This window comes from Thamnophis elegans, chromosome 13, assembly GCF_009769535.1.
Source record: "Thamnophis elegans isolate rThaEle1 chromosome 13, rThaEle1.pri, whole genome shotgun sequence".
In the NCBI taxonomy this organism is placed as follows: Eukaryota; Metazoa; Chordata; class Lepidosauria; order Squamata; family Colubridae; genus Thamnophis; species Thamnophis elegans.
Window position 1 is genome coordinate 17429959 of NC_045553.1, and position 12408 is coordinate 17442366.

At 51.9% G+C, this 12408-nt stretch overlaps 1 protein-coding gene across 1 annotated transcript in view; it reads left to right on the forward strand.

The window, feature by feature from the left end:
* Nucleotides 1-202: 202 nt before the first annotated feature.
* Nucleotides 203-12408, forward strand: part of LOC116516990 (sodium/glucose cotransporter 1-like) — a 32616-nt gene continuing 20410 nt past the window's right edge. Inside the window, exons 1-5 of the mRNA XM_032229710.1 lie at nucleotides 203-539; nucleotides 7175-7246; nucleotides 8617-8721; nucleotides 9012-9071; nucleotides 11453-11557. Of these exons, the coding sequence (XP_032085601.1) occupies nucleotides 408-539; nucleotides 7175-7246; nucleotides 8617-8721; nucleotides 9012-9071; nucleotides 11453-11557 (474 nt within the window). The 5' untranslated portion in view covers nucleotides 203-407. The remainder of the gene's footprint in view (nucleotides 540-7174; nucleotides 7247-8616; nucleotides 8722-9011; nucleotides 9072-11452; nucleotides 11558-12408) is intronic.

Consider the following 12408-nt stretch of genomic DNA (forward strand, 5'->3'; position numbering starts at 1 on the left):
CCCGGCCCTTGTGTCAGGATGCTGAGTGATCTGGAGTTCTTGCATGTTAGGAACTGAACTGGCCGGGCAGGCTCCTGAGCACAGAGCTCCTCTCGCTGAGCAGCAGCCCAGCCACTCCTCCTCCAGCGTCTCCTGCCAAGTCACCTGCTGCAGGACTACAAAAACCTGCCACAGCTACTGCTGCAGGGCATGTGCAGTTGGGCTTCCCTCCGTGGCCACTCCGGAGAGGAGCTGCCTCCGCCAGAGCACCTGCGGGGACTTAAGCATCATCCCTGGATTAGGAACTCGATCTCCAAGTTACATATTATTCAAAAGGGAAGGGGAAACATTTATCATTAACTGGGCAACTCAGCCAGGTATAAGAAGAAGCTGATCAGCCCAGATCTGGAGGCTCTGAAACTGGCAGGATGACCACCCCGGCGGCTACCACTGTCCTGGCCCAACAGGAGTCAACCTCCCCTCAAATCGCAATTGCAAATGCAGCTGACATCTCGGTCATAGTCATCTACTTCCTCGTTGTGCTAGCGGTTGGCCTGTGGGTAAGTGTCACTTTCTTTGCCATCATTGGTGGGGTCCAGGTAAGACGGCGGAAGTAGCTTTTCTGGAAGATTTGGGTCCAGGAACCAAATCCAGGAGGGCCAAGTAGAACGGTTGCAGGAACTGGGCATGGCTAGTCTAGTGAAGAGAAGGACCAGGGGAGACATGATGGCAGTTTTCCAATATTTGAGAGGCTGCCACAGAGAGGAGGGTGTCAAGCTGTTTTCCAAAGCCCCTGAAGGCCATACAAGGAATAATGGAAACTGATCAAGGAGAGATTCAACCTGGAAATAAGGAGGAATTTTCTGACAGTGAGAACAATTAACCCATTGAACAGAAGTTGCCTTTGGAAGTCGTGGGAGTTTCATCACGGAGGCTTTCAAGAAGAGACTGAACTACCATCTGTCAGAAATGGTGTAGGGTCTCCTGCTTGGGTTAGGAGGGTTGGACTAGATGACCTACAAGATCCCTTCCAACTCTGTTATCTGTTATAGCATATGAAGAACGGTTGCAGGAACTGGGCCTGGCTAGTGAAGAGAAGGACCAGGGGAGACAGGATAGCAGTCTTCCAATATTTGAGGGGCTGCCACAGAGAGGAGGGGGTCAAGCTATTTTCCAAAGCACCCAAAGGCCAGACAAGGAATTATGGATGGAAACTGACCAAGGAGAGATTCAACCTAGAAATAAGAAGGCATTTTCTGACAGTGAGAACAATCAGCTCATGGAACAGAAGTTGCCTTCGGAAGTTGTGGGAGCTTCATCACGGAGGCTTTCAAGAAGAGACTGAACTGCCATGTGCCAAAAAAGGTGTAGGGTCCCCTGCGTGGATGGGACGTTGGACTAGATGACCTACAAGATCCCTTCCAACTCTGTTAATATATAATCTGTAATCCCAGGGAGGTCTGGGAAGGACCAAAGCTCTGCCATCCCAGGGCTGCTGAGCAGGAGATGGGGAGTTGCAGAACAACGGATGGGCCAGAGGAAGGGAGGGGTGGGGGTGTTACTGGGGAGCAAAGGTGGGTGTTGAGGTCACAGAAGAGAGGAGGATGCTATGGGGACGAAAAAGGCTTCCCACTGCTCTGCCCTGGAGGGGTGGGTGGGTGGGGTAGATCCCATCTTTTCCCACTGCTTCTTCCTCCTTTGGATAGAAAATTCCCACCTGGGCGGGGAGTTTCAAAGGCCATCAGGCACTTCCCACCTGAGAAGGAATGTGATGGGCTGTGAGAACAACCTTGGCAGGCAGGAGGAGCAGCTGGAACCTTCTGAAGAACAGAATCTGAGTACAGACCAGAAATGGAAATGGAGAACAGGTCTCAGGGGGGGCATCCATCCCTAAGCGATGTGGTCATAAGGTGTGACATCATGTGGCCACACCACTTAGTGACAGTACTTCTGGTTGAGAATCCATACCATTGTCGAGTGTGAGATTTGCACTCTTGCTATGGACAACCTCCTGCGGCTTCCAGGCTTCATTGTTAGTTTCGCTTGTGGGAAGCTGGCAGGGAGAATCACAAATGGCCACTACACAAGTATGGAGTTGCTGCGACTGTTGGAAGAAGACCAGGTGAAAGTGCCACTCATTCAGCATCATTGTAAGTTTGGACAGGCACTGGATGAGTGGTCATTAAGCAAGATCTACATATAAAGGCAGGGAGCTTCAGACTTTCAAGTTTCTGCTACTGTAAGTGGACCTTAAAGGTGGTCTTTGCATTCTTGGCTGTGATGTCCTGCCTGGACTACCTAGAAGGGTTAACAAGGTCTACCTTTGCAAACAGTCTGTGTTGGCTGGACAGGAGGCCCAAGGAACCACATATTGCCCCAGAAAATGGACCCAAGCGGTCAGGGTGTGGGTCTCTGCAGCCCCCTTTAGCATGGAGCAATGCTATCAGCAATAAAGAACGGTAGGAAGGAAACACAAGGCGGCTTTCAACTTAGAGGGGCACCGACATTCTGCACATGCCTAGTGAAACTCTCCTCTGTCTGTTCATGTTCCCTTGGGGGTTCTTGGTTTAAAACAGGCTAAGAATTTGATTCTGTCCCATCCCGTCCCGAGGCAAATCTCAGCCATGTAGCCCTTTGCCAAAGGCCAGCTGCCAAACTCCAGGGAGAAGCTGGCTAGAGAATCCTGAAATTGGAGTCCTCCCATCTTAAAGTTGCCAAGGTGGGGAGGTGCTCGTGTGGGCATCATCTTCTGGGCCTCCTCCCACGGTGAAATTGCCCCAATGAATGAAGCCTGGAAATCCCCAGAAGAGAATCTGCTGCCAGCTCAGAGGGAGAGAGCAAGGAAGCATCCATGGCCACCATCGCCAACCTCCCTGGGCAAACAGCCTGGCCCAGGAACACATGCCAGGCAGGATGGGGGGGGCAGCGGGAGGGTCTCCGTTCAAAGGCTGGAGAGGACTGTGGGGAGGGGGGGTCTTTCCCAAGATGGAGACAGGTGGGAATGCCAAGGAGGGTGAGGCTGAAGCAGAGGCCGGACAGGGTGGTGGTGGGCAACTCTCAATCCCCCCCCCACAGGCAGTTTGCCAGGACCTACAGCCAGCCTTGGGCAGCACAGCAAAGTCCCATGCTGGGGAGGCGTTCTGGCCCTCAATGGGTCTCTTAGGTTGCTTCCTGGGCTCCAGACTGTCCACTTGAGAGGAAGCCCAGCCCACTGCAGGGAAGGCCATGGAGAGGCCAAAGGGCAGCTTGGCCCTTGCTTGGGTGGCTGGAGCAGCAAAGGAGGACTTGAGGGAGGCAAGGAGGGAGACTGAGTTATTTTGCCATAGGAAGAGCAGATCTCACAGCCAGTTGATCCAACCACTGGCAGGAAAGCAACCACAGCAGCCACTTAGGGAGCAAGTGGTCAAAGCCTTTCCTAAGCCCCAGACTAGCTTCTCAAGACAGGCACCTTCTTCTGACCAAAGAAGCCCATGGACTCAGCAGGGGTGCTGGGCAGCCTCTTACACTGACGGTCTTTACACTTCTGAAGGTGGGAAGCCCAGAGAGGCCCCAATCCCTTCCTTCTTCTTAGGACCTACAAGGACCGAAGGTCTTTATGCCTCTCTTAGACACCCCAAGAGCTGAGCTCCCTTCAAACAAACCAGGAACTCCCTGCTTCTGAACCAGAAAGCTAAACCTTCCCCCTGCCCAGTGTTGGCTGTCACTGAGTTTTGTGGGTGCTGGGGACCCCTGCCACCTCCAAGAAATAGCAGACCTGCCTTTCCTTTGGGTCAGCAGAGGCTAAACCAGGCTGCTCCTGCATTTGAAAATCAGGGAAAACGAATAAAGGCAATGAAAGGGATCCTTTGCAACTCAGGTTCCAAAAAAGGAGAACTTTCCAGCCCCATCTCAAGAAAAGGCCTGGGCATCCCATGCCCAAGAGCTTGCCAAGGGGACATTCTGGCCAACTGTTCCTTGGCGCCCTCCCAGATACGCTTCGGAGTGGGCAAGCAAGCAAGGCTTCCTGGGCAGGCTGAAGGCCTGATGTGGGAAAGAGCTCTCCTTGGGCCCCCAATGTTTCATGCTCCAACTGGTCTTTAAGCAGTTTGAACAGGAGCATCTTCAACAGCCACCCTCTCCCTTGCTGGCTATTGCAGCCTGGCCAGGGGAACAGGGAGTGCAGAAGAGACCGGACCTCAGTTCCCTTCCCCTGGGGTCAGCTGCCCCAGTGCTTATCCCTGGAATAGAAGGCAGGCCCAAATCCAAGGAGGGTGCCAGGACAAGTGTGATGGCCTCAAAGGCCTCATCCCTGCCCCTGCTGAGCTGGGTGCCTGAGGGCTGGACTCCCGAAAGAGTTCCTGGGGCATCTTGAGGAAGTGCCCAGTCGGGTGGGCAGATGAGGTATCTCTCCCTCTAGTCTTTAGGCTCACACAGCTGTTCTTGCAGGGGACTCTCTGGGTTGGCTGGAGCAGCTGAATCTTGGTCTCAGCCAGGGGTTTTCAGCCCTGGCCACACTCAGGTGGGCAGACGTCACGCGTGGCTGAAGAACTTGGTGCGCCGATGTCCATCCTTCGGAAAGTGGCCAAGCTGAGCAGCCCCAGCCTGAGATGTGCTTCCACGCTGGAGATGCTCTCAAGACGAAGCCCGTCTGAAGGGACACCCCCCCCCCCTTGGGCAAGTGGAGCCATTTGCGGGGGATCAATCCTGTCTCTTCAGGTGGTAAAAAATCTGACTTTTTTGGGGTGGGGGGAAGATTCAAAACTGGGCCCTTGGATCAGTGCAGGCCTTCAGAAAGTGGGGGGGACGTCCCTGTTCCAGCTGCCCCTCCCTTCCCCTCCCAGCGGTTTTCTGCAATTTGTGTCACTCAATATCCAGGAAATGCTTGTCTGCCTAATGACTTGTGGTTGAAATATGCACGGGAGGCTTTCGTCAAGGAAGCTCCTTCTGCATGGAATGCTCTGAGGTGGGGCACTGGGTGGCCACTGCTGCTTTGGCACTCACTTTTAATGGATCTCGTAAGAGCAGCCTCCAGATTTTAAAACGCTTTGGAAATCTTTGTGGAAGAGCACTTGGGTTCAAAAGGCCTGTTTTTAAAAACAGGCCCTGGAAATGAACGGCCCCTCCTGCTTGCAGGTCCAGGGCAGGAGCCCCTCTCTGGCGGGGCCAGGCAGCTGCTCATTGCCAGGGGCCAGCAGGTGACTTTGGAGTCTTCAGTTACCTGTGACAGATGGACCAGCCACCTGTTGGCATAAATCTCTGCTAAGGAAATTCCATCCGGGCAGCCGTTTTGGTCAGTTGCAGCAGAGACAATTAAATCGGTCCCAGTCCGATGATAAATTGTGGCTCTTCCGCTCTTTTGCAACAAGCCTTGGATGCCTCGCCCGGTGGAACTGCCACTGCCCATTTGTAATAGCCACCGTTGCCCTCCTTCTCTCCGTGCAATTAGCACAATGGATGGATGGCAATCACCTGAGGGATCACGCTAAAGGCGAGGGACACAAAGACACAATATTTACCTTCCTGCTTTACACCAAGGCCTCTTCTGCTGGAAGCCACAAGAACCCGAAGGCAGCCCCTTAACTCCCCCCCCCCCATCTAAATCACCTGAAGAATTTGGATGATGTCCAACGTGGAGCACGGAAATGCTTTGAAACCAGATGATCTACTGTCCCTTTATGCAAAACCTCTGGTGAGATCATTAGAAAGAGAAACAGGAGAAGCCAAATGGCTAAATGAAGCATCAGTGCCAGATACCGAGAAGCCTGTTTGGATGGCTGAAAGAGAGGACGCATTTCTTGGAGGAAGTGAGGCTCATCAGAAAGAAAGACCTGGGAGGGCGTGTCACCTCCTAGCCTCAACTCTATGCAAAACAGACGGGAGAAACTGTCCCCACCTCGGCTGTCATATCCACAGGGACAGTGTCTGTTGCCAGGAAATAACAATACACCCTCTAATGCCCTTTAAGTGGTATTATAGTAATACCTTTATTTTAAAATGTTTACATGTAGGAAGAAAAGACATTCAGACATGAATCACATGATAAAAAGGATAAATGCAACCAACACCCATGTAAGCAGGTATGAACACCAAACAATCTAGCATAAAACAATATCCTAATCAAGGAAGTAAAGGCAAAGGTAGATTCCCCTCACACATCTGTGCTAGTTGTTTCCGTCTCTCCCCGTTTCAAAGACAAAGAGGCAGCGCTGTCCTTGGTCATGTGGCCGGCATGACTCATTGCCGAAGGTGCACGGAATGCTGTTTGGTGGTGGTTCCTATTTTTCTACTTGCATTTTTATATGCTTTCAAACTGCTAGGTTGGCAGAAGCTGAGACAAGAAACAGGAGCTCACTCCATTATGCGGCGCTAGGGATTCAAACCACCGAACTGCTGACCTTTCTGATCGACAAGCTCAGCATCTTAGCCACCGCACCACCGCATCCCTATAATCAAGGAAGTACCTAAGAGGAAATTCACACACCCACACCCCAATTCTGACAGAACAAACTACTATCTTTAAATAGGGAGGAAACCTCACTTGCACTGATAATATTGCCTAGTTGGGTAAGGAAATGTCTGCAAGGTAAAAAACTCAGCTCGAGAACACCAAATGCTACTTTAAGCAACTTTCCTTTTGGAAGCAACTGGGATCTTTCTTTTGTTTTATCTATAGGACACGTCATGATAAATTATTTTTCTGATCCTTTTCCTCCTCCAGATGTCAAATGCCAGAGAGGTTATTAGACGTGTGTGTGTGTGTGTGTGTGTTTGCATGCATGTGCACCTTGAAGTCGGTCCTGGCTGAGTCTGTTCTTGGCAAAACTCTGGGTGGGGTTGGTTCTGTCTCTTTCCTGGGCTGAGAGAGGGACTGGCCAGCTGGCTTTGTGCCCAGGGTGGGATGAGTCTTACCACTCCTGGCTCAGCACAAACTGGTCCACAGACTGTGTGTTGTGTGCGCGTGCGCACGTGTGTGGGTGGGTGCAAGAGAGAGATAGAGGGAGCGAGGGAAGCTCAGCTCCACTCCTTCATTCCGGGGACCTCCCCTACACCCGTGGGATTCCCTGGTGCCCCCCCCTCCAGAAGCTGCCCAAGGCTACTAACCAGGCGTGGCTGGTGGAGATCACTGGGACGGAGCTGCATTGGAGACAAACTATCTCCCCCCCCCCATTGAAGGGAATCCCTCTGTGACCAATTTTTCCGCTTTCCTTGCCTTCAGGCCATGTACTCCACCAACCGTGGGACCGTCGGGGGATTCTTCTTGGCTGGCCGGAGCATGGTGTGGTGGCCGGTGAGTTTCCCCAAGGGAGTCCTTTCCTCCCACCGATCTCCCTCTCTGGAAAGGCAACATCTTTGCTTTGCACTCTCCTACTCTGGGGGGGGGGGGAGCGGATGTTCTGCAGGACAGGAGCTTCCTTTGGCTTTAGGGCAAGAGAGGCTTCTGCACTGCAGCTCAGAAGCTCCAGAGGAGCCCAGCAGCTGTTTTCCTTCCACCACCTTCTCCTGACGGGGCCTCCTTAGTGGATTTCAGATGTCCCCAGATGACGTCTTCCCTTTTCCCTCTCCTTCAGAGGCAACTTTTCCTCTGGAGGCTCCCAAGTGTCCCCTCGTTGCTGGGTCAGGAGTGGGATCTGTCCACTCCTGCTGGCCACTTGGCCTGTGATGGGAACCCTCCCAACTCTGTTGGGCATGGCTATCCATGAGCATTCTGCTTGGGCTGCAGGCAGCCTGGACCCCCGACTCCTATGGTGCTTCCTTTAGCCCCTGTCGAGTCCTAGGTGGCTCCACTGAAGCCATTATTCCAGCCTGTGTGGGACCACAAGGTTGCCCCACCCCCATCACCCCACCTAGAGAGGGACGGACACACACACACACACACGTCCCTCACATCCCCCCAAGGCAGCCACATCCATTCACTGCTTTCCACCCCCAGGAGCATAACAAATTAAAGTTTAATTTGAATTGTTTAATGGACTGCTAAATTGGCCACACCCACCCAGTCACATGACCACCCAGTCACGCCCAGCCTGTCCAGGGCCCCAACAGTCTGAGGGGCCGTGAATTGGCCCCCGTTTAAAAGGTTTGAGGATCCCTGTGCTAAGAAATCCATTTATAACTAACTTTCTGGCTGGTTCCCTCTGCCCTCGCTACCCAGCTTAGCTTCATGCCACCCCTGCTTTACTCACTGGAGCTGCCTGAGTTGATTACCTGCTTCTTTGAAGCTCCATTTCACTCCCAAAGGGGCGCGTGCAAGCACTCACAATCAGCGAATGGCTTGTGAGCGTAAGTGCCGCCCACCTCTGATTAACCCTCCGCCTGATCTGGATTCCATCCCTCTGTTGATGTAACCTAGAACTATGTCGGCTTCTTGTCAGCTGCAGTGCAGAGGCCGACTGAGGTTAGTGTGAGTGGCCCATATTTTGAGCCACTTATCTGGACATCATGATGGCCCTTTCCTAGCAACTCTGTGAGGCTGACAAGTAGCTGCGACCACAATTGAGCCTGAGCGGTTGTAAGTCCGGGGATTGCCTGTATTTCTGGCTGAATCTTTATTGGCTGGAAGGAGAAGCTGGACGGTGGGAGCCCCTAAAGTCCTTCATCTTTCGTGGCCCCTTTGGGCCCCTGACCCAGGGCTCCCTCTCTTTCTTTCCTCCTCTCCAGATCGGGGCCTCTCTCTTTGCAAGCAATATCGGCAGCGGCCACTTTGTGGGCCTGGCAGGGACTGGCGCAGCTGCAGGAATTGCCATCGGAGGCTTTGAGTGGAACGTAAGTCCTTTCCTCTTTGGTCAGTCCTGGGTGCGAATCTCCACTGGAAATCTCCTTCTGAGCCCGTCTCTAGGCTCTCCAGGGGGACCCTGGGCCCCATTAGCTGGAGGGGGGGTGGATGCCCAGGAGGAGGGGCCAAAGACCACTCAAGCCCCTTGGAAGCCCCACCTGGAAGAAGAACTTGCATGGGCTGGGGCTGGGCTGCTTTGGTGGGTGGGGGGCTCTTCCCCTTCCTGCCTGGCCCTGTGGGAGAGACAGAGCCAACCCCTCTTCCCCCTCCTCTCTTTTAGGCCCTGGTGATGGTGGTGATCCTTGGCTGGGTCTTTGTGCCAATCTACATCAAGGCTGGGGTGAGTAGACAATTCAGCGATTCTGCTGGCTGCTTTGGGTGTGTGTGTCCGTGTATCTGTCCGTCCATCCGTCTGCCCGTCCCCCCCGAAGAGATGCTGCCTTGTACTGGGAACTCTGGGCAGGCCAAACTATCGGATCACCACAGAAAGTTGAGATTAAATCCAAATTAAAAGAGAGAAGGTGGTTCTACAAAATGGGCAGATGAAGGAAAACAGGGAATAAGACACTCATGTGGTTTCAGCTTCCCACATGGTCCTATCTGGTCTCATAAGCCTCATTCATTAACACCCCACTTTAGCACTAAAATGCTATTTAATATGCCACTGTTTCAATAGAGCAAACATTTTGAAGATGCAAAACATTAAAATATTTAAGGTAAAAACTTTTCAATCAATGAGATGCTTGATTAAGATCACAAGTCAGTGCCTCTAATTGGCTTCAGTGAGTTCAGGAATAGAGCGTAGTTGAAAATAATAAAATATCTTATGCTTAAAATCAGTAATAACTTAAACTGTTAAAAATTTGGGTAACAGCAAGAAGCTGAGTTCAATGTAGAGATATTTTAGACTGTGATTGTCAAAAAGTTATACCATGTATGGGCTCTGGGAAGTCGGGGGGAGGGAAGGGAGGTGGGGATCTAGGGGGAGGGGGGGAGGGGGAAAATATAATATGTGTTAAATTTTAAAGCATGATTGCACTTGTATACTGTGGCTTTTTAATGTTAGTGTCAAAACAGAACAAACTGAATATATTGGAAGGTAATAGAAGTATACCGAAGGGAGGAGCTGAGTGAAAGAAGAAGGAGAGTAGAGAGGGTGAGAGAGAGGAGGAGGAGAAGGAAGGGAGGGAATGGATTAAGAGAGGGAGTGATAGGGTTAGGGTTAGATAGAGGGGGAGGGGAAGTAGGTGTAGAGGGGTATGAGAGAAGGAAGAATGAAAGTTGGAGGGGGGTGAAAGAGGGTGTATGGTGAGCTAAGGCGGTATATTGGGTTTGTATTGTAGGGGGCATTTTCTATAAAAGTGAGAGCTGTGTTTATTACCCAATGTTATATGCCTCGGTTATGCACAGTAAACATGTGATTGTATAGAATGAAATGGAAATAAAAAGACTTGTGGAAAAAAAAAATAATAAAATATTTATCCACCATATTTGGTGCTTCTTAAGGCAGCGCCTGCTTTAAGCTCCTTGCCAGGTAACGGTGGATCCTTATGTTCAAGTAAATATTTTCCATAAATACCATCTGGGGCAGGGAGGTTTTTTTTCTTCCAAGGAGAAAGAAAAGTTCTGCCAATATCTGTGCAGAAAAATGCGGGCGAATCTTTCGGCTGCCCTGGATGGGGAACAGTCAAGTGAGCGTGGGAGAAACTCTGCAAAACTGGGAGGCTTGTGAATAGGCCCAAGAAGGCCCTGGCCACTGCTTGCCACAACTCGCTTGGTTCTTTCAGCCTGCCCCAATCAGTCACTCTCCTGGGCGGGTGGATCTCTGCTCCGGGAACAGCTTCTGTGTTCTAGACTAACTTTCCAGGCGCATGGAACAGCTCTGCCGGCATCTGTGGGGCCAAACCTGGTGCAGGAAATTCAGCCGTGGCCAAAGGTTATGTCTCTCCAGTGAGCTCTAGTCCAGGAGTGTCCAGTCTTGACAACTTTTAAGACTTCTGGACTTCAACTCCCTGGAAAAGAAGGAGGGAATTGCCCCATCCAATCCTGACGCTCCCTCAAGAACCCCAGAGGCACCCCTGGCCCTCCCTACCCCCTGTGGCCTCAGGGAGCTCCATGAAAGTTCCCCTGATGAAGTTCTTCTGTGAGCCTGCTTGGTGGGGCCCGGAAAGAGATTTAACAAGAAGGCTTCTTCACAAGAAGAACATCTCTGGCCCTGTTGCCCTTCCAGGGGATTATTTACCTGCAAGGATGCTGGCCAGATTTCTCAGCAAGTGGCCCCCAGTTCCAGGGTTACCTGGCTCTTTTCTTTTTGTCACTTAAAGACGTCCAGCAGAATCGCTCCTGTGGCCCTTCCCCCTTCTCAAGAGTGAAGGCAGGGATGCTCCGCTCTGCACAGATGTCAACTCCAAGAAGGAGAAAGAAAAAGCAAAGTGGGAGGAGGAAGGGGCCAACCACCCTCTTCCTGGTTACTCACTAAGTAGCCTTTTGGGTGGTTGGGTTTCTAAACCTTGGAAAATTTAAGACGTCTGGACTTCCAGCATTGCAGGCTGGAGAATACTGAGAGTCCACACATCTTCAAGTTCACAAGGTCGAAAAATGCTGACTAGAGGTTCTTTATGCATGGTGGGCCTAAATTAGCATCTCTCCTTTTTCAATCCATGCTTCTGCAGTTCTTGGGATCCTCCCCCCCTCACATCAGCACCTTTTCCTCCCTCACAGGTGGTCACCATGCCAGAGTATCTGAAGAAGCGCTTCGGAGGGAAACGGATCCAGATCTACCTGTCAGTCCTGTCTCTGCTCCTGTACATCTTCACAAAGATCTCGGTGAGTTTAGCAGCTGAATCTTCTCCAGGCTCATAGAAGAACTTCATGGTGGGACCTTCATGGAGCTCCCTATAGCTCAGGCACACGGTGTCCCTCCACCCTCAGGGGGTGGGGAAGGGCTGGGGCTTTTGAGGGAGTGTCAGGGGTGGAGGGGAACTTGAAGGAGGGTCTTGGGACCCTTCCAATGGGTTGGTAGTCATGCAATGGGCCAATTGCCTGGGGAGGGCTGGGTATTCCCACATCACAACTTCTGGGCTGGATGGATTGCAACATCTGGGCTCCTGCACAGTGAAAGCCAGTCCCAGATACCTGAGCCCCCCATCTTCCCATGGAACTCTGAGGGGCCCAGTCCAGAAGGAACTCTGGTCCCTCACTCCCAAATAAATGGCTGCCAGAATTCGTTCCCAAAGCAGATGGCTTCCTACAAGCCCTTCTTTTCAGGGTTGGAGGTTGCAAGAAGCCCTGGGGGAAGGGGGAAGAGACCTAGAGCTAGTCAGTCTCACTCGGCCTTTCTGTCTCTGTCTCTCTTTTGACAGGGCACTGTTCCTTGCAGATGCCCTATGATGCTACTCTTTGCCCTGGTAAACAACGGGCTGGAGTTAATTGTGCCCATTAAACCAAGGCCCCTGCCTTCTCTCACTAGCTGGCAATAAATGATCTCTATCAGGGTTAATGATTAAACTGTAATGGGATGGGAAGGAACCCCCCTCCCCCCACACACACCCAAGAAGCAGGGGACATGATGGGAGTGGGAGAGATGTGGATGGTTCTGCCTTGATGGGCGAGCAGCTGAATCCGAAGAAACCCATGCTGGAGCCTTTTGGCTACAGGCTGCCTCCTGGAGGGGCAAG